At 45.8% G+C, this 22,881-nt stretch overlaps 1 protein-coding gene across 1 annotated transcript in view; it reads left to right on the top strand.

The window, feature by feature from the left end:
• LOC126548065 (uncharacterized) overlaps positions 1-22,881 on the top strand; it is a 41,148-nt gene that overhangs the window by 15,251 nt on the left and 3,016 nt on the right. The window contains exon 3 of the mRNA XM_050196149.3: positions 17,034-17,201. Coding sequence (XP_050052106.1) covers positions 17,034-17,201 — 168 coding nt within the window. The remainder of the gene's footprint in view (positions 1-17,033; positions 17,202-22,881) is intronic.

Below are 22,881 nucleotides of genomic sequence, written 5' to 3' on the forward strand. Positions count from 1 at the left end.
TCTAGTGCGATTGGATTTCTTGTCAATCCAATAGAAATTGAATTGGGTACATATTATATTACAGGTAATTTGTATGTGTGCCTATATACAGTGTGATGGTGCTTGCTGACAGACAAATACAAGTACGTATTACGACCACCGTCAATTAGAACTGATACAGATATAGCCTTATGGCCTCGTAAGTTGTAGTAGCAGACTAAAGCCATTCATATTTGTGATGGAATTGGTAATGCAATTGTAAGCAAACGCCACTTGATTTTTGTGGGGCTCAATGTCAGCAGAACTCATTAAGAAGACGCACGTTGAGTAATGCCCATGAAACAAGAAAATGTAGTTAATCATAATAATAGAATAATTATAGCTCCCAATTAAGTCGCCAAATAAGAGATCTTTGTAGTTTGCTGGTGATTCCACGTTACGGGTGGATTCCTAGTTGCGTCTGGGGACCGGGTATCTGCGGCATTGACATTGTAGGTCCAGTGGCTGAGAAAGTCCCTGATGTAGTTGCAGAGCTTAGATCTGCACCACATGGCCCCAAGTTCCTGTAGCATGGTGTCGTGCGAAACAGTCAAAAGTTTTCTTAAGTATAAACCCACCTGCAGCTACAACACACCACAATCACTGCCACCGCCTTTCTTAATGTCGATGACCTAGATCACGTCGAGCTGTACGCTGCTGGGTTCCCTAGTAATGTCTTTCTGGAGTTGCAGTAATGCGTCTTGTGTGTAAATGCATTTGCGGAAGCCAGTGAGGTTGTACGGGAGGTTACCCACTTTTTCCTAGGTTGTCGGTGTGACTATGCGACATTATATGACTTTTATCTCTTCCAACTATTTGTACTTGTAATGTGCTGCCCTTCTCTACTGCTTCGTTATCGTCAGTGTTGTTGGTATTTACTTTGCATTTCTAGTTGCGGGTAACTTCATTCACTTTGGCGTTAGTTTACAATTCTAAGTACTGTAGTAAGCCACGCAATGGGTGCTTTGCGAACAATCGTTGCTCTCAGCATTTCGTATTTCACACGTACCCAACTCTTGCGATAACCCTCTTAGGGTTGCAGTATGTATAAATAAATAAATAAATAAATAAATAAATAAATAAATAAATAAATAAATAAATAAATAAATAAAAATAGCGACTCTATCTTTTTGTCTTCCTGCGTTACGCTCTATAACTTGACTCATATCGGCACTACGAACTGCTTTTGTAGATCGTTACTTCCAGTAAACGAGTGCCTAATGTGAGAGAAATCGCCACAGACTGCATCGCGAGCTTGTAGTAGAGGAAAATGAGGAAGGACGTATACGTTTGTGATAAGCAATCGCTTTCCATAAATGCTGCATTCTTTAATTGATTTCGGTTGCGTTGATATATCGCAACTGCAATGTCCCTACTACATTCAGCAGGGGCGCATAGGAGACGGTCGTGATGCTGGTGCATATGACGCATAAGAGAGACGAGCTCAGTATGGAACTAACGCCAACGCTTTGGAAACTTCTCTCTCAGCCGGCGATCAGCGTACTCTAGTAGCGGCACTGCCTAGCGGGCATTTACAGCTTACATGTCGTTGTTCTAGTGGCCCCACAGCAGCTCATATGATAAACCCATCGTAGCATTATGCACTCGGTGCAATATCAGTTGTGCGCCGAGGAGAGCCGGCCTCGCGCCATAGCACGTTATTGGGCGCAGTTTGTCTGGATAAACAAACGCCATTATTGCAAGCACAGCACGCAGCTTCATATACTGAGCAGCACGACGGAAAAGGACAGTTGGCGCGTCCAATATTATCAGCTGCTTCAGTACATGGTAAACGAGCTTCTTAGTTTACTTCTTTTCTAGAGACGGGTACGAAAGTCGAACACCATATCAACGCATGTAAGTGTCCATGCCTGTACGTTATCACTATCGCAAACTTTCTTGTCACGTATCCATCAGGTTTCATTGCAACGCGTACAAAAGCGAATCCGCCAGAACCCAGCGATACGCTAACCAAGCGTGGCAGCGCTAACACTAACAAGCGGCGTAAGAAAAAAAAGATAGGACGGACATGACCTATCATCCCGTCTCGTGGCGCGATGCGTGAATATTTGCACATTTGCGAACGAAAATTCAGGATACTTCCATAGTACTTGCTGAACTAAAACAGCAGAAAAAGGCTAGATGATGCCTGCGTCTGTCAAAATGGCCACGGAAACTCATGGCAGTAGCAAAAGATAGCGGAGCCAGCGCACGCCTTTCATCCGGGCTCATCAGCGGACTGCCACTAGAGACGCACGCGATTTTCTGGAAAAGTCACTGCGATTGCCGTGGCGACAAAGCGCCGGAGAATCTGCAGCTTCACATTCGCGTTTCACGCGTATAAAAACTATCTTAAATTGAGTGCGAGAACCATACTCGGAACTCGTGAAACAGTGTTTACTGCAGTCACGAGTAGTCATTGACATTCCAGTGAGGAGCGAGCTTAGGTTTCCATGAACGCCATGGTGACTGGAACGCTCACGCTGAACTATAGACCTGTATACGCAGTTGGCTGCAGTGTGCCGGAGATGGAAAAGTTAGAAGTTATCTCGTCCCGTGATGCCAGTCTCCAACGGGGAGCTTGTTGCGGCCGACCACGAATGATTCGCGTTCCTTTTGCATGAGCCATCAAAGCCTGCCAATCACACCGCGGAGATTCACCCTTTGTATGCACTTGTTTACGCCGTCTATAAAGGAACATTTCGTAGGCATTTAAGGAATGTCACGTTCACTACGAACGCGTCAACCGACACCGAGCAAACAGCTATACAAGGTGCGGAGAAATGTAGCGCGTTTTATGTTTTGCTTATTTTACTTACGGCATATCGCCCAGGCGAATGAGACATCTCATCTTGAGTTTCGCAAGGTTGTATACGACTGGTGAAGACGACGCGTGCAATTATTGCAGCGGCATCGATGAACGTCGTATCGGCACTTGTTATATTGTCACCTTCAGAAAAGTAGGGTTATGGGTCAGTAGCGATGTCAAAACGAGAAGCCATAGTTCTTAGTGGTGGAGTGCGAATATGCCAGGGGTGTCCTTCTTTATCTGCACCGCACTTTTAAATATCGCATGTGCCGAGCAGCACAATTCTAACCGATGAACTGAATTACTCGATGAGGTATATTATGATGAGATGAGATGCACATTAATTCTACGAGAAATCAACATGATTAGCTGAATACCTATCATGACTGCAACAACTAATTATTTATTTACTCATTTACTTAATTATTTAATTAGGGTACATTTGCAATTTACGAATAGGAGCCGGTGAGTTTGAAAGGCGTATCCACTTAGAACAAATTCTCAAGAAGGAACTAGTTTCTAGATACGAGGGCGAACAAGAAAGTCTTTGCCCCTATTTTTTTAGCCAAATTGCGGTTGTAAATGCCAAGTCAACATATCCATTCCCAGCGGTGGACTTCGACCGACCCGGCCTTACCGGCCGGTAGCTCCGCGGAACCGCGCTGCTGTCAGTTGTTGAACAAAGCCCGTTGCTAATTTGAAAGTAGCGACACTCTCGTCCACGTGGCGCTTTCCTCCTCGATTCTCCTCGCGCTTCAGTTGCGTGCGCTGCGCACGGCACGCTCTTTCTCCTTGGCTCCAGCGGACGAGGCGCAGCATTCGATGGAGGCGCATGATCTTGGGCCACTTGCATGCCCCAGTGGTGTAGAAAAGTTTGAAAAATGGTGTTAACATCATCGAGAAAGCTGCAGGTAACGTTTATGAGGAGGTTGGTTTCTTCTTAAAGCCGTATGAATGGGGCATACTGATGTATAAAGAGCTTTGAGGCGAGTTATGTACTCCAGACATTTCTCTTCTGTCGCATAATAAGATGATTTACGTTCTGGATCTCACATAGTATTGCTTGTGGCACACCCCTCTGTGTTTGGCTTTCTTTCTTGCCTGTGCGCGCATGTGCACCGCAGTTATTATATTCAACTATTTTTAAGGTCCAAACAAGAGACACTGCACAAAAGGAAGGTCATACACAGGACAGGCCTGTGTATGACCTTCCTTTAGCGCCATGTCTCTTGTTTGCGCTTTAAATATATTTGTCAAATATGCAGCAACTAGGTCCACAGAAAGTTTTTCTATTATATTCAGCGTGCTTTCTTATAATTAATTAGTCGCGAGTGCATCGTCCGTCCATGTGTTTGTCTTCTCAGTGTTAGAGTAGCTTTTACACTGCGGTCTCTAAACTGAATAGGATGGTTGCGCAATTTCAGTGTGAGTAAGTGTGCGCGATCATGTGAACATCCCCTGCACATTGCCTGTATCCGTGAGAAAACCAAATAATAATCGTCACCCACTCATGCCTGCGTGGCAGCTCAATTGAAAGCAAATTCAAAAACTGAAAAATAACGCGGAACCTTTACTGGAGTTGTCTAAGTATGCGTAAGCATACCCACGAATTTCAGTTAGCCCGCCCTAAAATTTAAGTTGGACCATGTCTAAATTTCAAGTTGATTAACCCGCCAAATTTAAGCTGGCCCACACCCACATTTCAAGTTGGCCCACCGCCGTACTTCACTAGGCCAACCCGAAATTTTAGGTTCGCCCACGCATAAATTTAGGTTGGACCACGTCTAAATTTGAAGTTGGCCCCCTCCAAATTTGAAGTGACCCACCCATAAATTTTAGTTGTCCCGCCCCTACTATTGCATTTTCTAAGGAGTCCTGAGTAATCTCCATGGGTTTCTGTTTTCATTTAAATTTTTTCTGGGTGGGGGGTTAAATTGTGCCTTGTCCCTTAAGCTACCAATCATCTACATCTACACTATTATTGCGATAAAATATATGAACCGTGCAATTTACGCATTTTTATGCAGATACAAGGCATTAAACTTTTCGCGTGATGGTGCCGAGGTACTCGCCAAAGAATGCTTGCGCATTAAAAACACAATGTAGACTAGGTGGCGCTCACCACCCGGAATGCCACTGGTATACTTACCTCCCTCCCCCCTCTCTCCCCAGCATAGGGTAGCAAACCGGATCTTCCCCTCTGGTTAACCTCCCTGCCTTTCCCCTTTCCTCTCTCTCTCTCTTTGCATTTATTTTTTTCAGGGCCTGCATTAATTGTACCTAAGTAACTGACGCACACATCGAAGTAAGCTGGAAAGAAAGCTTCTCTACAAACCGCTATTTTGATTTTCAGTGAAACAGGCAGTGGATCCTAACAATCACGAAAAGTGTGATCGAGAGGCCGTATCTTTGCACATGATTGTTCACAGCGGAAAGCAGAACCTATATTGATGCATTTTTGACTGAATAACAGTCGACGACGTGCGAGGAGATGAGTCCCAGCAGAATATTCAGCATACTGAGGACACCTCCATTTTCATACATCGTACAAGTTGTCGCAGTGAAACGCTGATGAGCAGGCTGGAATAATAAGAAAAAAATGAAGCATTAGGGGATGTTTTGATACGAGCAATAAGAAAGGCGCCTTACCTCGCAAACAACACTGTTCTTTGTCGGAACAAACTTATTTTGGCCAATATTCTGCACCCACTGCTTCTTGCGCAAGCCGTGACGCTCTCCCTGTGGTATCACAAAAACTGCATAGCCATCTTCAGAATTCGTGCTGCAGTTATATGCGCTACAGCACGTCATAGCGCTGGCACAACACCGCAGGAAACACAGTGTGCAACGTTCGTTCCGCTGAGCCAGCACAGCTAAGGAGAAAAATGGTGCCAACGAAAAAGTAAAACACAAGCAAAACACAAGATCCGCGAGTTTCCAAGGGCAGCGGCAAGGAGACCAATCATCGTGCAGAAAAACGGGGCCAAAGCTTGTTCCCGCGGGGGGGGGACACACGCAAGTGTCGAGAAGGCGGCGAGGAGGTCGGCAGAGCTCAAAGAGTGGCGATACTTTCAAATTATCAAGGGACTTTATTGTATATGATAGCAGATGTGCTTCACACGTCCACGGCGTACGAGCAACAAATGTGCTTCCTTTTCTATGGCGCAAGGAACGAACGTCTATTGAAATCCACAGGAAAATGCATCCCACTTATGGGGAAAGGTGTCTCGCTTTGAGACGTGTGAGGTGGTGGTGTTGTGAGTTCACAAAAGGCTGCGAAGACTTGCATGACAATGAACGTTCGGAGAGGCCGCGCACGTCGCTGACTGACGACAGCGGCATCACAAATTTAGTTCTGCGATGGGACAAATGTCTGAATCGATGTGGGGACTATGCGGAAAAATAGTGCAATGTACGTATAATAGTACGTATATTTGTAATTATTTGTATGCACCTTATTTTGGCTATAAAAATAGGGTCAAAGACTTTCTGATTCACCCTCGTATTAAGTGTCTGAAAGATACACTGCCGTTCCAGTTACTTTTGGGCTTCATTGCTTAAATGCTTAATACAGCGTTTTAATAAATAAGTAAGTGGAACAACAGTGCATTTTTGGCGCAAGTTTGACGGGGCATATATCGGAACCGTTGCCGTCCTTAGAATTCGTTCCAAACTGATATTCCTTGCCAACTCACTAGTTACAGTTGGTGGGTTGCAATATCTGCTGTAAATTAATGAGTAAAAGACTTAGTCGATGAACTTTTGTTGATTACTGAATTACGCATTTGATTTCTTGTGGAAGTAATGTTCGCCTCAAGGAGTAATTTAGTTCAAGTGTTAGAATTGTGCTGCCTACCGCAGGCGCTTTTAAAAAAGTTGTGCTACTAACAGCACTCTCTCTCTCTCTCTCGATATATATATGACATAAGTGGATAAGTGAAAATGAGAGACTGAGCCGGTAACTGTAATACAGATCTTCGCGACAAGAATGTGTTGTAGGGCTAGTTGGTTTGAATTGTGATATATTTTACATCGACGAAAACGGGATAACCAACTGAACAAGACAAGCCCAAACAGCGCTCGGTTTTGTCTTGCCTACTTTGTTGTCTGGTTTCCTGCACCGAAACACGCTCTATCTGTGGGTTTATTATGACACGTATTCGGTGTGGCTTTAAAGTGGCTGCCGTGCTTTCGAAAGACAGCCCAGCAGATTCTTGTCACCCAAATTTATTTTACGGCGGCCAGGTCACTGATTTTCACTCATACACTTCCCTCGTACACGAGAAAGGTGCAAGAAAAAAAAATATACCATGCGATCGTGACAATACACGCACGAGTGTGCACTTTCTCTGGAATGCAGAAGTCTCCTCGAGATTGCTGAATCGCAGGCTATTGAAGTGTACAAAAGAAAGAGCTGGCCAATGCGCGTTCATTCTGCAAATCTCGCTGTTGGCGCCCTTGGACCTGTACACGACAAGAAAAGACATGTTTTTGATAATTTCGCCTTTCCGGTGGATCATCAAAGAGATTAAAGAAAAATTACGTGCAAGCTGTATAGTGCTGTTGCGCGACCAGTGCTGACTCAGATGGGCAGCATTATACTACGGGCCCGCATGGTGTGGCAGCACTGACACAGTTGAACCTCATTGTAGCGAGCCTCAGCCAAATGCATGATAGAAGGAACATTGTTCTAAAGTTTTCCAGTTACACTTTCGTTACTTGCTATGTAGTTTATAATAACATGCATGATGCATATTATGCATAATACGCTACATAACAACATACAAAATCCTAAACTCTGAAGAGTCCGTCCTAGCTCAAAATTGTGGTATAGACCACAAAGTCATGTACTGATTATTTGATTCACGGGCTGTAAAGACCCAGTGCAACACTTGGGCTACGAGAGACGCCGTAGTGGAGGACTCTGAACGAGTCTCGATCATCCGTGGGTTCTTTAACGCGCACCCATATCTCAGTACCACGAACGTTTTTGCATTTCGCCTCCATCAAAATGCGGCCGCCGCGACAAGGAAATCGAACCCCCGACGTCGTGTTCAGCAGCAATGCGCCATAGCCACTGCGCTAACGCGGCGGGTCAAGTCAATACCGTTTCGAGCGACATGCAATAGGAAAATAACCAAGAGCAAAGCTAAAGCAAGGCCGCGCGATGGCCCGGTGTCTTGTTATCTTGCTACGCGGCGGTGGTTCGGCACAGGCGAGGATCACGCGTTCCCTTCGGCACCGTCGGTAGCTCGGGCGTACGCACGCGCAGCAGTCAGGGGAAAGTGATCGAAGCACATAAATCGTCTTCCAAATGCTAAGCAGAGGCGGCGGCGGCGGCGGCTCTCGATACAGGTGTCGCATATTACTGCCGCGAGACTGATCACCCGGCTATGACAACTGTAAGTAGTACATTCATTGTCCCATTCATCCGTGAACGCTCGGCTTCTCTGTCGGTCACTGAGGCGCTCGATTGATGAAGTCGACGGGACTGCCTCGCACATGAGTGCACCGCTGATCGGCGCGTAAGACCAGCCGAGATATAGTGGGCGTCATTCTTCGCGGCGTGACTCGGAGTTAACAGCCGCTTAGTGCGCGAACAGGTGTCACGATACGAGGGCCAGGGCGTTTGATTTACGCCGCGTGCACCATCGATTCCGGTTGCTGTACATTGCCGGCTTCCAGGTAGAGTATATGCCACGATGATGAGGAAGCTTGGCGTGATAATGGCACATTTGCCATCGTCGCAAGCTGCAGGCGTAGTGGAATACATACATACATACATACATACATACATACATACATACATACATACATACATACATACACACGCACATACATACATACATACATGCGCAGACTCTACCTCTACCGCGTGACCGGCTTCCCACACTTCAGATTCACACACTTTTTTCCACTCTGGCACTCGGTGTTGACCGCGTGTGCTTCATTTACTGACTTTGTTACATCAAATTTTTGTTGAGCAGGGCGTCTTAATGCGCGAAAATTGTTAGAACGCCGTCATTGAAACGTACTTGCGGACTTCGGCGTTATTTTTAGTCTCAAAACTCAACTATTGCGAAGAGCATTTGTGAGCCCCTGACTCACCAACACGTTTGCATACTACCACGCGATCTTGAGAAAAATACAAGGTATAGAAGACGGTATTGTACAGTTATGGAACCACTAGCGATGACCCCAACGTGACATTGGTGAAACGGTTTCTAAAGTACGCGCCCGCCACTTATTCTCACCTCGGATTACAGTCGATACCACTGCCATACACCACCTACAACGCCGCCACTATTTTTCACCACACTTCTTCCCTTAATTTGCTTCTATGCTGCCTTTTTTTTTCGGGCTGCTGCCCGTTAGGCCTTGGTCAGACAATGCGAACGCTGCGGCTCATCGTACTCCGGTCGGATGAGGTGCGTCTTTCCGTGGCGGCATATTGTACTGATAGAAAACAGCTGGTGCTAAGCTTTTTGATGACATTAGCATTAGGAGCATCAAAGTGCAAGAAATCTACGTGTGCATATATATATATATATATATATATATAGATATATATATATATATATATATATAGTCATATCGTAAGAAGCCAACAAACAAAGACACCAAGGATAACATAGGGGAAATTACTTGCACTTACTAATTGAATTAAATGAATTACAAACTAAGGGCAATGAAAGTGAATGAAGAAGCAACTTGCCGCAGGTGGGAAACGATCTCTCGTCTTCGCATTACGCGTGCGATGCTCTAACCAATTGAGCTACCGCGACGCCCTTTCCCCACCACTTTCTCCCCCCCCCCCCCCTATTTATGTTTTTACTACTGCAACTAACCTTGGGAGTGTTAGCCAGTGCCACCACTCACAAACCTTGGCGGCGGATGTGGAACATCCTTTATGCCGCAGGCGTAACGAGTACGTGATCTCTTTCGGGTCAACGCAACTGGCCATTAAACCCACACATGCTGCCTGAAGACATCAATGTTGCCGGATCACTCTGCTACTAATACTATGGAGAGAGAAATCGCTTTCTTTTTTCCTATAGTACGCCCGTGAACGAGTGGCAGTCACCAGGTTATCTTTTTGGTGCGTATCGATGTCCGGCAAGTCTTTATGCGCCTTCGCTTGCGTCAGTGGTTCTTGTCAGTGCTCGCTTTCGTCAGTGGTCGGCGTGAGCCCGTGCCATTAGCAGTGCTACAAGATCGTGCATTTGGCAACCACCCTGTACTCTGTTCTCATCCTCATTCATCCCTTCTTCCCATTTTCCTCTTCCGCCTGTGCAGAGTAGCCGGATAGAAAAACACACTACCTCAAGTCGACCTCTCTGTATTTACTTGAACAAAACCTCACCACCTTTACACGATTACTTGCCAATGAATATTACCGAAAGAAAGGGGACCAGCATATTATTACACGAGGGATGAAAATCAAGAAACAGAACCTATGCGACCCAAATTAGAGAAGTGAGGTTAAACAAGAAACGAAACTGAGATCACACACACGCACCCCAGCACCACGGTATAGTGTGAGTTGCGGCCTTCCTCTCTAAAACGCTAATTCATATTCTCAAAGAGAACTCCCTGAACACATGCGCGCTGGGCATTGCTTTCGTCTCCATAATTTTGCGAGCGCGCTGGCACCGCGACCTGGACACGCATGCACATTCGTCACGGGGCGGTGCGCAACGGCACCCGTAAATGCATGGGCCGCCAGGTGGCCTTCGACGCCTCAGTAAACATTTCTGCCGTGCTCACGCAATCGCATGTTCAAAGCGCCGACTCGTTCGCTCTCTCTAATGCACGAGGCGCCGTAGGACAAAGGTATTGCGGTACATAACTCACTGGACATACGGGGCACACTTATCGCTGGTATTTTACGCGGCACGGTCTTGTTCCTTTTCTGACGGTTCGATATATGCAAGGGGTTGCGCTTCCTTTCCTTAAATAAAATTCGCTTGCAAATTATGGGGCATTTCGTTGATCCATACTTATACCCTGTCAGACGGACAAATTTAGTGCCCCCTCATGCGAGTACTATAGTGCGCCGTGAGTGCCACTGGCTGTCAGAGGCAAGTGCTTAGCGACGCTCTCTGCGGAACGCACGCGCTCGGCAGCAGGTACGTTCGTCCAACTCACCTTGCTGCGACGAAGTGTGTAGCGTCAATAACAATGCTTTAAAAAGTAAATAAAAGGTAACTCTGCGCAACGTTGGTACTCATTCTGAAACTCTTACAGCGACAGCAGTAAAATGCTCGAAATCGGGTTTGCCTTGTTCGTTTGTCCGTGCGTCCGTCCATTCTTTTACGCTGACGGCGACCGTTGTCGTCATCGACGAAAGACAACGATGATTTTTTTGTTACGTCGTAGGGCCACCTCGTTAGCGACACTTCCACCACTGCCACAGCGCGAAGTAAAGAAAAAAAAAAACTCCCGAATAGCTTCCATGGAGGTTCCATGGAGGTTGCGCCAGTGACGCAATGTGCGTTTGGGAGTCGAGTGCGCTAATCACCAAGCTATCGGGGAAATTTTTTTTTTCGTTATTTAACACATGAAAGTAAGGGGTAGAGGTGTACGAAGCTCTAAACGAACAGGCACTTAATATTCAGTCAAACAGGAGCATTGGTCCAATAAAAATGTCCACTGTGACGGCAGCTCTTGCGCCGCATACACACCTACGCACACACACTCCAGTTTCACAGAAAAATGGCATCGTAGACCTGGAAATTTCAGCTTGCCTGCCACGCATCTGACTTTGCCAGAGGCTGTGTAGTTCCAACAAGACGAAGCATGTCATGTATGGCCGTCATGGTTCTTAAATGGCCGAAAACGTAAGGACTATGGTGTAATGTCTATACAGTTTCTAAGAGCCACATTGGGACATCCTAAAAGAACACTTACGCCTATCGCCCAACAACAGTACTGGTCAACTAGTGCAAAGTTCTGCGTTCTCCACAGACTCTGAGAGCAGTGGCATCTGTGTATGTATCTCGCAGGCCAGAACGAGCAATACTGCAGCGGGCGAGGATTACACTATATGTGTAGTATGTAAATGGTTCTTGACGAGATGGCGTTGTGCATGCGTGCGATTCTTCGTTGTCATGCTCATGAATACAGCGTCTATGGCACAAAGCTAGGAGCGGTGTATGACAATGATTATAAGCCTAAAACAAGGCACATGCCCACGAAAGAGGATGCACAAAGAATAACGTGGCGTTTGGAAAGCAACGTCAAAATGATACACTTCTTTTATCCAGATATGTTCCCTGTTTTCCTGAGCGCATGTTTGTTTATGCTTTTCTGATTTTTCACTGTGTTATGCAATGTGATCACTTTATTGGGTTTTTTTAACCCCCTATGTAATGCCCGTAAAGGGCCCTTAGGGTATGTGAATAATAAAAAAAAATCATCCACAACGTCAATGCGAACAACGACTTCGCTGCGGCAAAGCTCACACAGTAGCTCACAGTATCCACAAGCGCAGATCCCCTAAATAGCAGTACTGCAAATGTACAGAGAAAATGAGGTTCTTCAAATCTCGTAGGTGTCATTGCGTCATTTAGCTCGTGATCAGCTGTAGTAGAAGTTCTGGCCTCAGAGTCTACTTGGAGGGCTCAGTTCGTACCTTTCAAACGAGTAATCGAGCATTAAAAGCATGATACCTTTGCCAGAGCAAGTGCCTCCACACCTGCATGCGGCCTAAATATTGATTTGCACAAAAACTGAATTGAAACAATGGTGTAAGACTTCAAATTTGAAGGTCATCTCAAATGCCACGCTGCAGTCACGTCGGGCAGGTAAGTGCTCAGACATTGTCCTAATGAACGTTTAAAATAAAGAAATACGACTGTTTTACTGAAAACAAACAAACAAACAAACAAACATAAACATGATGTACGAAGCTTATCCGAAGAAAAGGTATTGATATACTCCATTTACCAATAGTAAAATGTTAAACCACATTAAACAACCCCCCCCCCCCCCCAAAAAAAAAAAAAAAAGATACCATAAGCCTTTGCCCAAACAACTGCGAATAAAAAGTTCTATAAATCTATGCAGAAAAACTAAATAAATATGCCTTACTTAGGGAGAGTCTGAAAGTGCAAACGTCCGTCGATGTACGTAGTCCGAGTTCCACAATTTGCATTACTATGTCATGCAGAAAGAAAGTTGTGTATATCACAAAGAAGAAAAGGTCAGAGCTTACCTATTCCGCCCTATTTTTCCCGTACTATCACATAGTTATAATTAAATTTTAAATAATATATTAAGTATTTATTTTTTAAATTCTTTAAAATATGAGCACTTATGCGACCGCATTTAGGAAGAAGCCGGCAACCAAAACAAACCCGTCAGAAGTAAGTTCGTGTAAACACGGTCACGCCAGACTCTGTGCGCCCGGTTTCCAAACACGAGCGCCATATATGTGGATCATCATCATCATCATCATCATCATCATCATCATCATCATCATCATCAAATAAGATGCTGGTAGCTTCAATGGGGGAGGATACTGCCGTTGCAGTGAATGAGTTTAGAGCCGAAGGAATCACTCAAGTCTCCTGTCGTTATTTTTTGTGATTTCAAATGTTATAGGCGTCCCTACAACAAAATTGCCTACCTTTCTATGCTCGCTTTGGATGCAATGCTGCCGTGTCTTGACTCATGATGAATACGGTTGTAACGAATTACTTCATTTAAGCTAAAATTCATGATAAATGCCGTTCTTTACTATAACGCGGTGTTATATTGAAAACATTACCTAAAAATTCGGGCGGAACTCATCCTTTGAGGATGTTTTTGTCGTTAATGGGATTAGCATTCAGGTGGTGTTGCAGATGTAATTTGGTGTTGGCAGCTTCATTATTGACAGAATTGGTAAATATTCGTTTAATTTTATGTTGTATGAAACTCGTGGAAATTGTAAGAGGGGTGAGAGGTAGCTGTAAGATTCATATAGTATGTATTTATAAGTGATGAGGACACACATAATTGGTGGTGAAATAATAAGAATAATTTAACGCGAGAAGATTTGTAAGATTGTTTATGTTTGTAAATTATGAAACTTATGCTATTAATAGAGAGACTTGAAAGAGCGTCCACCGAAAGGCGTCATGCATGAGCCGTGGTACTGCAGCCAGACTCATATCTCTAGCGCTTCCGTCTAGAGACGCCGCGCCATCTAGCGCCGCACGCGCGCAATCCCCCTCCTTTGGAGTGTCATCAGAGATTGCACGGCTAACGGTGACATTGAATCTCCATTGGCCAGTCCGCGATCGCGGTCGAACGGACACAGCATCGCGCTGCTGGGCTCGGAGACCTGTAGGTTCGATACCACTCATTGCCGAAGATTTTCCAGTCCCTCTTTTTATTATAAAGACTGCTGGAGCCAAGGGGCTAGAAAATATATATAAACTTTAATGTGTGGAGGGGGGAAGTAGGATAAACCCCCGTGTCCTAAAACGTTTCTCCGGTCAGCACTCCACCCCTGACTCGAGAAAAACTGATGGCAGCGCGCCCCCTTCGGCAGATGCCGGGAGCGGTGCTTCTGTGACACTTCACGGTCATTCTTGAAAAGCCTAGTGGCTTCTTCGGCCGAGGATCGGCGCCGTGCTCGAGTCGGTGGAGTAGAATGAATAGCTTCGGGTTGTGAATCATTTGAGAATACGGGGCTACGAATGCCAAACGTATACTGAAAGAGAAGGGTGTGACCAGCCGTGGTTGTCCAAGCAGAAGTGGTTTTGTGCAAGTATTATAAGGTTTTTTTATTTTCGGAAACTATTACGTGCGCGAAACCGTGTGAGCCATTGGCTGACGCTGCTTATGCCCGCAGTACCACCGCCGATCTATCTCCTTGCGGACAGATTCGAACATAGCCGGCCGCTTCTCCTCCTTGTCGGAGCGACTGCATGCACGCCCATTTGGGTACGCGCGCTTGCTGCTGATGGCTGTGTTTTCACGATCGAAAATGCGACCTCGCTTTTGCAAGCCTGGTAAACAGTATTGCTGTGTTGTTCACTGCCTCAGCAGCCCTCGAAGGTACGGAACTCCGAGACTCAAACAACAGACAAGCGCGGAGTTGTGCACACAGTGAAGCATATAGCGTAGCAAGACTCTGGTGCGAGTTGCTCGGTTCATGACCTTGACGCAAACGTTTACCAGCGCGAAGAAAACGAGAAGAAGGATGAGCAACATGAAGAGATACAATACGAGCACTGCCTGTGTTCAGCGCTCGTCTGTGTTTTTTCGTGTTCTTCGTCCTTCGTCACGTTTTCTTCACGCTGGTAAACGTCTGCTTCAAGATAGATAGCCCATAGTTTTCTTTCCTTACGACTTCTTTCCATCCATGTCAATTGGTAAGTCGAGAGGCCATTACGGGCTCATCCAGAAAGCTTTGTAACCTTCATGATGGAAAAGCGCGCTGCCTAAAATGGAGACTTTGGGAGAACACATGACAAAGTCTCCTTTTTATCAGCGCTTTTGTATCGTGAACGTTTACCTGTACGCCCAACCTCAGCTATTCAATTTGCAACCTTCTTTCGTACCGGCGATCCGCCGCAAATAACATTGTGGTTGTGGCGTGGCGCAGGAATGCTCGAGGTCGCGGGTTCGATCCTGGCAGCGGCGGCCGCACTTCGTTGAGATGAAAAGCGGAATCACTTGTTTACTTAGACTTAGGCGCATGTTAAGGAACACCAGGTGGTCAAAATTAATCCGGCGCTCACCACTGCGGCATGCCTCATAATCGTTTAGTGGTCTTGACGCGTAAACCCCCAGATCTAATTTAATTTCGTACCGGTGCCTCAGTCGCCGTGGTTGTTTTAACTGCTATGGCTTTGCGCTGCTTAGCACAAAGTCACGGGGATAAAATCCTGGCCACGGCGGCCGCATTTTGATGGGGGAGAATCTAGGAGAAAGATCCCTAGGTGGTCAACATTTCCGGAGGTCTAACTTTCACTATGGCGTGCCTAAGTCATGTCGTGTTTTTGGCACCTAAAACTTCGTGCGCTGAATTCTGGACTTTTCCAGGATGAACCGCACTGCAGGAAGAGCTGATGGAAGATATTCAATCGGGGTTACGTGCACAATGCGGTCTTTTCTCAGCGATGTAAGTGCGACAGCGAGTATTGGTGGCAAGGGAAAGGGCATGTTCATAGGTATTTTGCATTGATTTGTATACGCGTGGTCAGCGATTCGGCGAGACGGGCGCGTTCCGCAAGAAAAACAGCAGAAGTAGTATAAACAATTGGCGATTGTGGGCAGTTTTTCAATAACCACCTAGTTTCGTCTGTTGCCATAAGCATTTGCAAGTATCTGCACTCGTGGCACATGACTCACCCAAACTGTCACATATCATCGTGACAAGTATGTTGCTCCGTTGCGCTAAGAGGTTTACACCAACGCAATAAAGTCATGGTCAGAAGTACGAACGAGGCCCTGAAAGATGTTTTGCCTTTTTCTTCTTTTTGACACGCTCACTAACGTTAAAATTGCACAGGTGGAATTACGCCAATGCAGTTGTCATACTTAAGTGATGGAACGTATACCGGGACGTGTCGTTACCGCGTATCAAGCCTTTGAAGCTGGTGAGAAGAAAACATCGCGCCAATGTTTATGTGGGAGATTAACATAAAAACGATGTCACGATGGTCGAACAGTGAAATTACCGAATCACATCGAATGCGAATGTTCGAGAAAAACGACCGTAGAATACGGAATATTTTCTTGTTCCTGACAAATTGATGGTGGTGGTGGTGGTAAACTTTATTGAAAGGGGGAAGGGGAAAGGGGGAGGTGGCTGAGGGATCGGGCTCAAGTAAGGCCTTGGGCCTGCTTGGCCTTCTCCGCCCAGTCCACCAGTTCAAGCTGTAAATATAAAGGTTGTGGGCTTATCTGTTTGTTAAAAAAAAATTCGCTTAGTTACCTCATTTATTACGCGTATTGTCGCTCACAACTGGACGTAGGGGAGCTTGCATTTGAGAAAGAACTGAAAAGTGATCATACGTAGTGCACCACGTTCGTTTGCGCTGTGTTGCACTCTCAAAAGGGTATAGCATATTGAGAGACCGATTTGCGAGTGTCTGATGCATCAGTCACTCGCAAACGCCGCAGTCGCAAGAGCACTGTTAGTGCGCTCTGTGCAAGCGTCGTCGGGTCCGTACGCACTCATTTCTGATGTTCCTGTACCCACATTTAGGTATCCTCGAGGAACTGCGGAAGCGCCGGTACGTTCAAGACGCCCTCGCCTGCCTTGCCAACGCTCTCGCCGTCTCCGGTGCTGAGGCGCCGCCGCTCGTTTACCTGTACGCGCTCCTGCGGGAGACAAACTTCAGCGTCGATCGTGCCTTTTCCCGGCTTCTGGAAGGTATTCTTTTCTGACTCATATTTTGCTTTGGTTTGTGTTGTCACTCTCTGGCCAAGCTTGCTACGTCTTTTCTTTTATTTTAATCCTTTAATTTGCTGCGTGTTCTCCCTCCCTTCCATTCCCCATCCCGCCGCGCCCTCCTTTTTTTTTTTTTTTTTATTTGAACCGCACCGCCCCCGTTGATTTGTTCCGCGATGTCGAATAGTACAGTCCCGCGTGTCCGTTGCTTGGGATCATTAAGCACGCCGGGCATCGCAGCGATGATGAACGCTACTGCTTAGTGACAGTGTAGCCTGAATAATTTCATAACAGGGACTCGTTCGAGTATCGCTAAAGCTCGCGTAATTATGTTTTCGTCGCCGCTAAGGGAGTTTTTACCGTTGTTCTTATGATAACGCGAGCGCGCGGTGTGCTAACGACTGCCCGTGGACAGCGGGCAAGGATCGATCGATCAGCGAAAGAAAAAGAAGCAACTATTTGACCGGTGGGGGGAATCCGCGAGTGCTATTGCTTCTTCTCCTTGTTTTGAAGAAAAAGAAGATTTGCTATTTCCAAAATGGACACCGAGACGTGTGCTGTATGACTTCAATTGTTGTTGCAAGCGCCAGTATAGGTTAGGCTGGGCAAAAAAATTGTAATCTTGATTGAGACTAATGACGTCCTGGGGCTACTGATTTTGCATTATAAATCCGAGTTTGACGTCTCTATTTTGAAAGTTGGTGACAACAGAGACGGATGAAATGGCTTCCTGTTTGTGTATCCACCAGCTTACTTTGCGTCGATACGTGTATAATCGCTTACTCTTGACAGGCTAAGTGACTACGTGACCAGCCACTTTTCATGATCTCAGTCATTTCGGTGCCTGGTAACCGCAAAGAAAAATAAAAATAAAAGAAAAACATCAAAAGGAAATCACCAGTGGCTCAAGCTTACATTGTACGTGCGAGATAACTGTTGTTCTTGCCAATCGTTCCACTTTCATTCCCGCTCGCTGTACGCGTCTTCCATCATTTCCCAACTCAACCAGTGAGCAAAGTTCGCCGATTACTGGTACAGATATCACATTTCATATTCCGTACATGAGCAAACTGAAAGCCTCCGCGCGTATCTGCTTGCGCTTTTTTTGCTCCGCACCGCGCATGCGTCGTGTCCACGCTACGCTGCACGCATTGCATACGCACGGAGCAGGGCGAGCGCATCGCTAGCGATATCTACAGCGTCGTCTCGTGATAGCCATCTCCGTTATTGGTGCACTTTCAAACCCTTTCACGTCGGAAATATCGGTGCGCTGCACGAAACTAATTGATTCTTCTGGTAAGAAGTAATGCTGGTTCGAATAGATGGAACATACCGACCAGACTGCACACATTTACGTGCGTAATCTTATTACGCGTAGCAATTGAAATGACTAACCCCCGTATTCAGAAATGCAACTTAAGTTGAAGCCCATGTTTGACTTGATCTAAGTGACGCCTATCGTGAACGCGCCGAAGGAAACGCAGTGAGCGTCTTTGTGCACGTTAACGCCAGGCGTCATTTAAATCAAGTCAAGCATGGGCTTCGACTTAAGTTGCATTTCTGATTACGGGGGTAAGACTTGGTGGCACCTACATAAATCAAGAACGTCATTGCACCTGAATGACTGATATTCAGTGCTTGCACCTTGAAGGTTTGTCGCATCTGGGGCGTGTATTGGGGGTCACATTGCTGTTGCCATTTGCATGAAACCATTTGCTCTATCTACCGAACCTGTCGCTTTTAAAGCAAAGCTTTCTTTGCCTCTTCCTTCAATTTTCCCACTGCTGCCGCCGCCGCTGCTGCTGTGGGCTACTGCTGTCGCGCACACCGCCTCGACGGGTGGTTCAGAGCGTGTATACATATGACAGGCGCGAGTAAGAGAGGAAAGGCGACAGGAGAAACTCGTTTTCACCCCACCGCGTCGAATTTGCACAATGCCCTCTAGAGCTCCGCGGCCGTCGCCACTTAAAGGGACACTAAAGTAAAAAATGATTTCTTGTGCATCAGTAAATTACCGTTCTGCAACACCAAAAACACCACTCTTACAACAATAAGACGTTTGGTAAGCCAGAAATGCGCAAGAACGAAATACGGGTGGCGACGCCTACTTAAGTTCCCGCACCTGGGGGCTGTGACGTCCTGGATTTTGATGGCATTTTCTAGGGCCTACTAATTATATATAGCGGAACAGATTGACTACATTGTGTTCTAAAGGAACCAAGTGTTAAACATGGCAAGTTTCGGGAACCTTTATTCAGCCAACGCGGCCCAAAGGCGAAAACATACTTTGGAATCCCTGACGTCACGCTGACGTACCGGCGCTGGGGTTTCGGCGCGAAATTCAAATACTGATACTTGTGCCATCATTTTCTCATCTAATAATCAAACTATTTTTTTGAAATGACTGCCCGCAGGGTTCTCAAAGAATGCTTCATTAGTCTAAACTGATTTATTGTTTCGCTTTAGTCTCCCTTTAAGCCGCTTGACAGCTGTAGTTATCCGTGACACCCTCAAGAAGCACTGCAGAAACTGCAGCGCTTCCCTTTCTACTAACGTGCGAGTCCAGAGGGGACGCAGATAGAACTGTAGAGAGGAGAATAAGGAGAGGGAGGAGAAGAGGCAGTTCCCGTACAACAAAAAGGGGGTGAGGTGACGTAAGAAGGCAAGCAAACCCCACTACTACATGACAACGTTTGGGGGGAAACAGGTAAGCTTAAGTTCAAGGTACAGTACAGTAAGTTGCTGCTATTTCTGAAAAACAAACGCCATGCAAATATGTCAAGCGGGCAACTTACACAGGGGGTGCAGAAGCAGAGCCGCATTAATTAAAGCGTACTGCAGGGTACAGGAGACACTACGGAAGCGGTCGACCGTGAAATCAACACTTCTGTGCCCGCCGCGTTAGCTTTGCGGCTGTGGCATTGCTAGATAGAGGTCGTGGATTTGATCCCAACCACGGCAGCCGCATTTCGACGGGGGCTAAATAGAAAACGCACGTCAACTTATATTTTGGGACGTGTTAAAGAACGTCACGGTGTAAAAATTAATCCGGAGTCGGCCACTACGGCTTGCCTCATAATCCGAGTGTGGTTTTGGCACGTACTGCCCCATAATCCAATTCAAGTTTAATACTTCTGCCACAATGTGATGTGCCATGTGAGGAAATGACAACGCTCAACCCTCTCAGAGGTTATAAAATATGGCGTACAACGACGCCTCAAGCAAACACCTCTCCCTGTGTGTTCTGTGTACTACGCAGGCAAACAACAGTGGTGCACGCAAGGCAACGCTTAACATCAACTCACCACTCTCGGGTTAGCCTAAATGTTGAAGAAATTAAGCTTTATCCGTCAATATTACCGCTAATTATCGTCAATCAAAGCATTCAGCACAGAAAGCTTCGCTTACATCGATTCCCACAGTGCGTGGGATCTGCGTAATTTTATCATTATGTCACCTACAGTGCTGAAAACTTCATCTTCACTTCAGTACAATTTGCCCGGCATAACTCTCACAATACCAGAGAAATCTCCAAATGGTAAAAAATTGCGATTTTTTTTTCAGCAATTATTTTCCCAGAAGTGCTGGGTGATCGCACAGACCAGCGTATAAGTTTGAAGCAACCTTATAAAACAGTTATATATGAGAGCACCTTGAAGAACTTATAAGATGCTACAACTTAGTATGGCTGTCGACTAAGCAAGGCTCCTCCCTATTTCGTTCTTTTTTTCCCCTTTTTATTTATGTGCACACAATGCTGCTGGGCGTTTCTTTCTGATTACGTTGGGGATTTTCTTCGTCACATCATCAACAATAATATTTTGGCGGGATAAGCAGTATTTCTTTGTTCCTGTTATTTAACTAATTTTCTCTTGTTCATATGATGATTCAATATGCGTGTCTGGTACGTCGCATGGCAGAACTTACGGTTATACCCTTTTCAAAAAAAAAAAAAAAAGGAAACAGCTAATGTTGACCTTTACCAACTACAAAAGTACAAGTTATTCGCTTGAACAGATTGCCCAAAGCACAAGAAGAGAGAAGTTTATCTAGATAAAGCTTAAATTTACGGCGAGGCATTTCATTTGCATACCCAGCAGAAATTTCCCGGCAGGTTCCAATGATTCCAAATTGAATCATTTCTATTTCGATCGTGTTTACAAAGAAAAAAAATGAAATGAAGGAGATTGTTTTGTTCTAGCAAACTTTATTTGGGGATCTTTCCTTAGGCTCACTAAATATAAATGTCAGCAAAATAAACAGTTCGAAGAGTGTTTCCTTGCCATGAATTTATGAACTGCGCGATGTGGTGCATGCAGGTGCGGAAATCCGTGAATGTAGAGGGCCAGTGGTGCTATAAAAATTGAGGCCTAACCTTGCTAAGTGTAACAGCCTTGCCTTGGAAAACTTTAAGCGGCACGTTCTTCCAGGCCGCTATGTGATTCCAAATGGGATCCCTGGGCCTGAAAGGGTCAGCAAGCATGCACCGTGGGGGCCTGGCGACGGTGACGAGCGGTGGGCGCTTCCGTCTCGTGTGGGTCGAACTGTGCGAGTCGCACAGGGGTGTTGTCTCTGTAGCGGCGTACCACCGCTATGATCGGACAAGGCAAATATGCCTTCGCCACTGAGCGGATTGCGTTCGATGGTTGCTTAGCCACTAGTGGGCTCATTATTATTGAAGCTGCACGGTGTAGCAACCGCGAATTAGCACTGCTAATTGAAGACAAAATGAGTAGAGATAACTATGTATGTTAATGAACCTGCAGCGCGTGTATGCTTTCTTCGCGTATATATGTTGTTGTTCTTTCCTTGTTACCATCTCGTAGCAATCTGCCTTTCGTATTCGAGTTATTTCAAATGAGGTAAGTATACATGTTAGTTTGGCCTTCATAGCATGGGAATGCGTGCTTCCAAGTTTTATGAACTCCATCCTCTACGCGGAGCTTAACTTCTTTGGTCGGCTGACTCGCATCTTTAGCGATGCGAGAACTGGCAAGCGGCGGTCTCTGTGTTCGCACGCTACAAGGATTGCGACATTGCTCGCCCAAAAAATAGTTGTAAAAAAACTAGCGTCCTGAACCTTTCTATCCTTATAGCTTTGTGACAGAGGCATAAGAAACGAGACCTCCTGTCTTTAACAAGATGGAAGCGCCTACAGGATCAATAATTTAGTGCGGGTGCTAGCACGCAGGGATGAACGGAATGGATTAGAAAGAATCACTGTGCCAACTGATACCTTTACATTACCGAAAATGTCGTACAATTCATCGCTTCAACATTTATAAACATGTTGATCTGCAAGAATTCGAGAACAATGTCCTTTTCTGCAATTCGTAATTATTACTGGTAGTAGCCTGTATTATGGTCTAATGATACATGTACTACGGCATCTTGTTTTACTTAAATATGTTTAAGTCAGTCAAACTGTGGGGTTTAACGTGCCAAAACCACTTTCTGATTATGAGGCACGCCGTAGTAGAGGACTCCGAAAATTTCGACCACCTAGGGTTCTTTAACGTGCACCTAAATCTAAACACACGGGTGTTTTCGCCCCCATCAAAATGCAGCCGCCGTGGCCGGGATTCGATCCCGCGACCTCGGGTTCAGCAGCCCAACACCATAGCCCCTGAGCGACCACGGCGGGTATTGCATGCGCATATAG

This window comes from Dermacentor andersoni, chromosome 1 (assembly GCF_023375885.2).
Source record: "Dermacentor andersoni chromosome 1, qqDerAnde1_hic_scaffold, whole genome shotgun sequence".
Taxonomy (NCBI): domain Eukaryota; kingdom Metazoa; phylum Arthropoda; class Arachnida; order Ixodida; family Ixodidae; genus Dermacentor; species Dermacentor andersoni.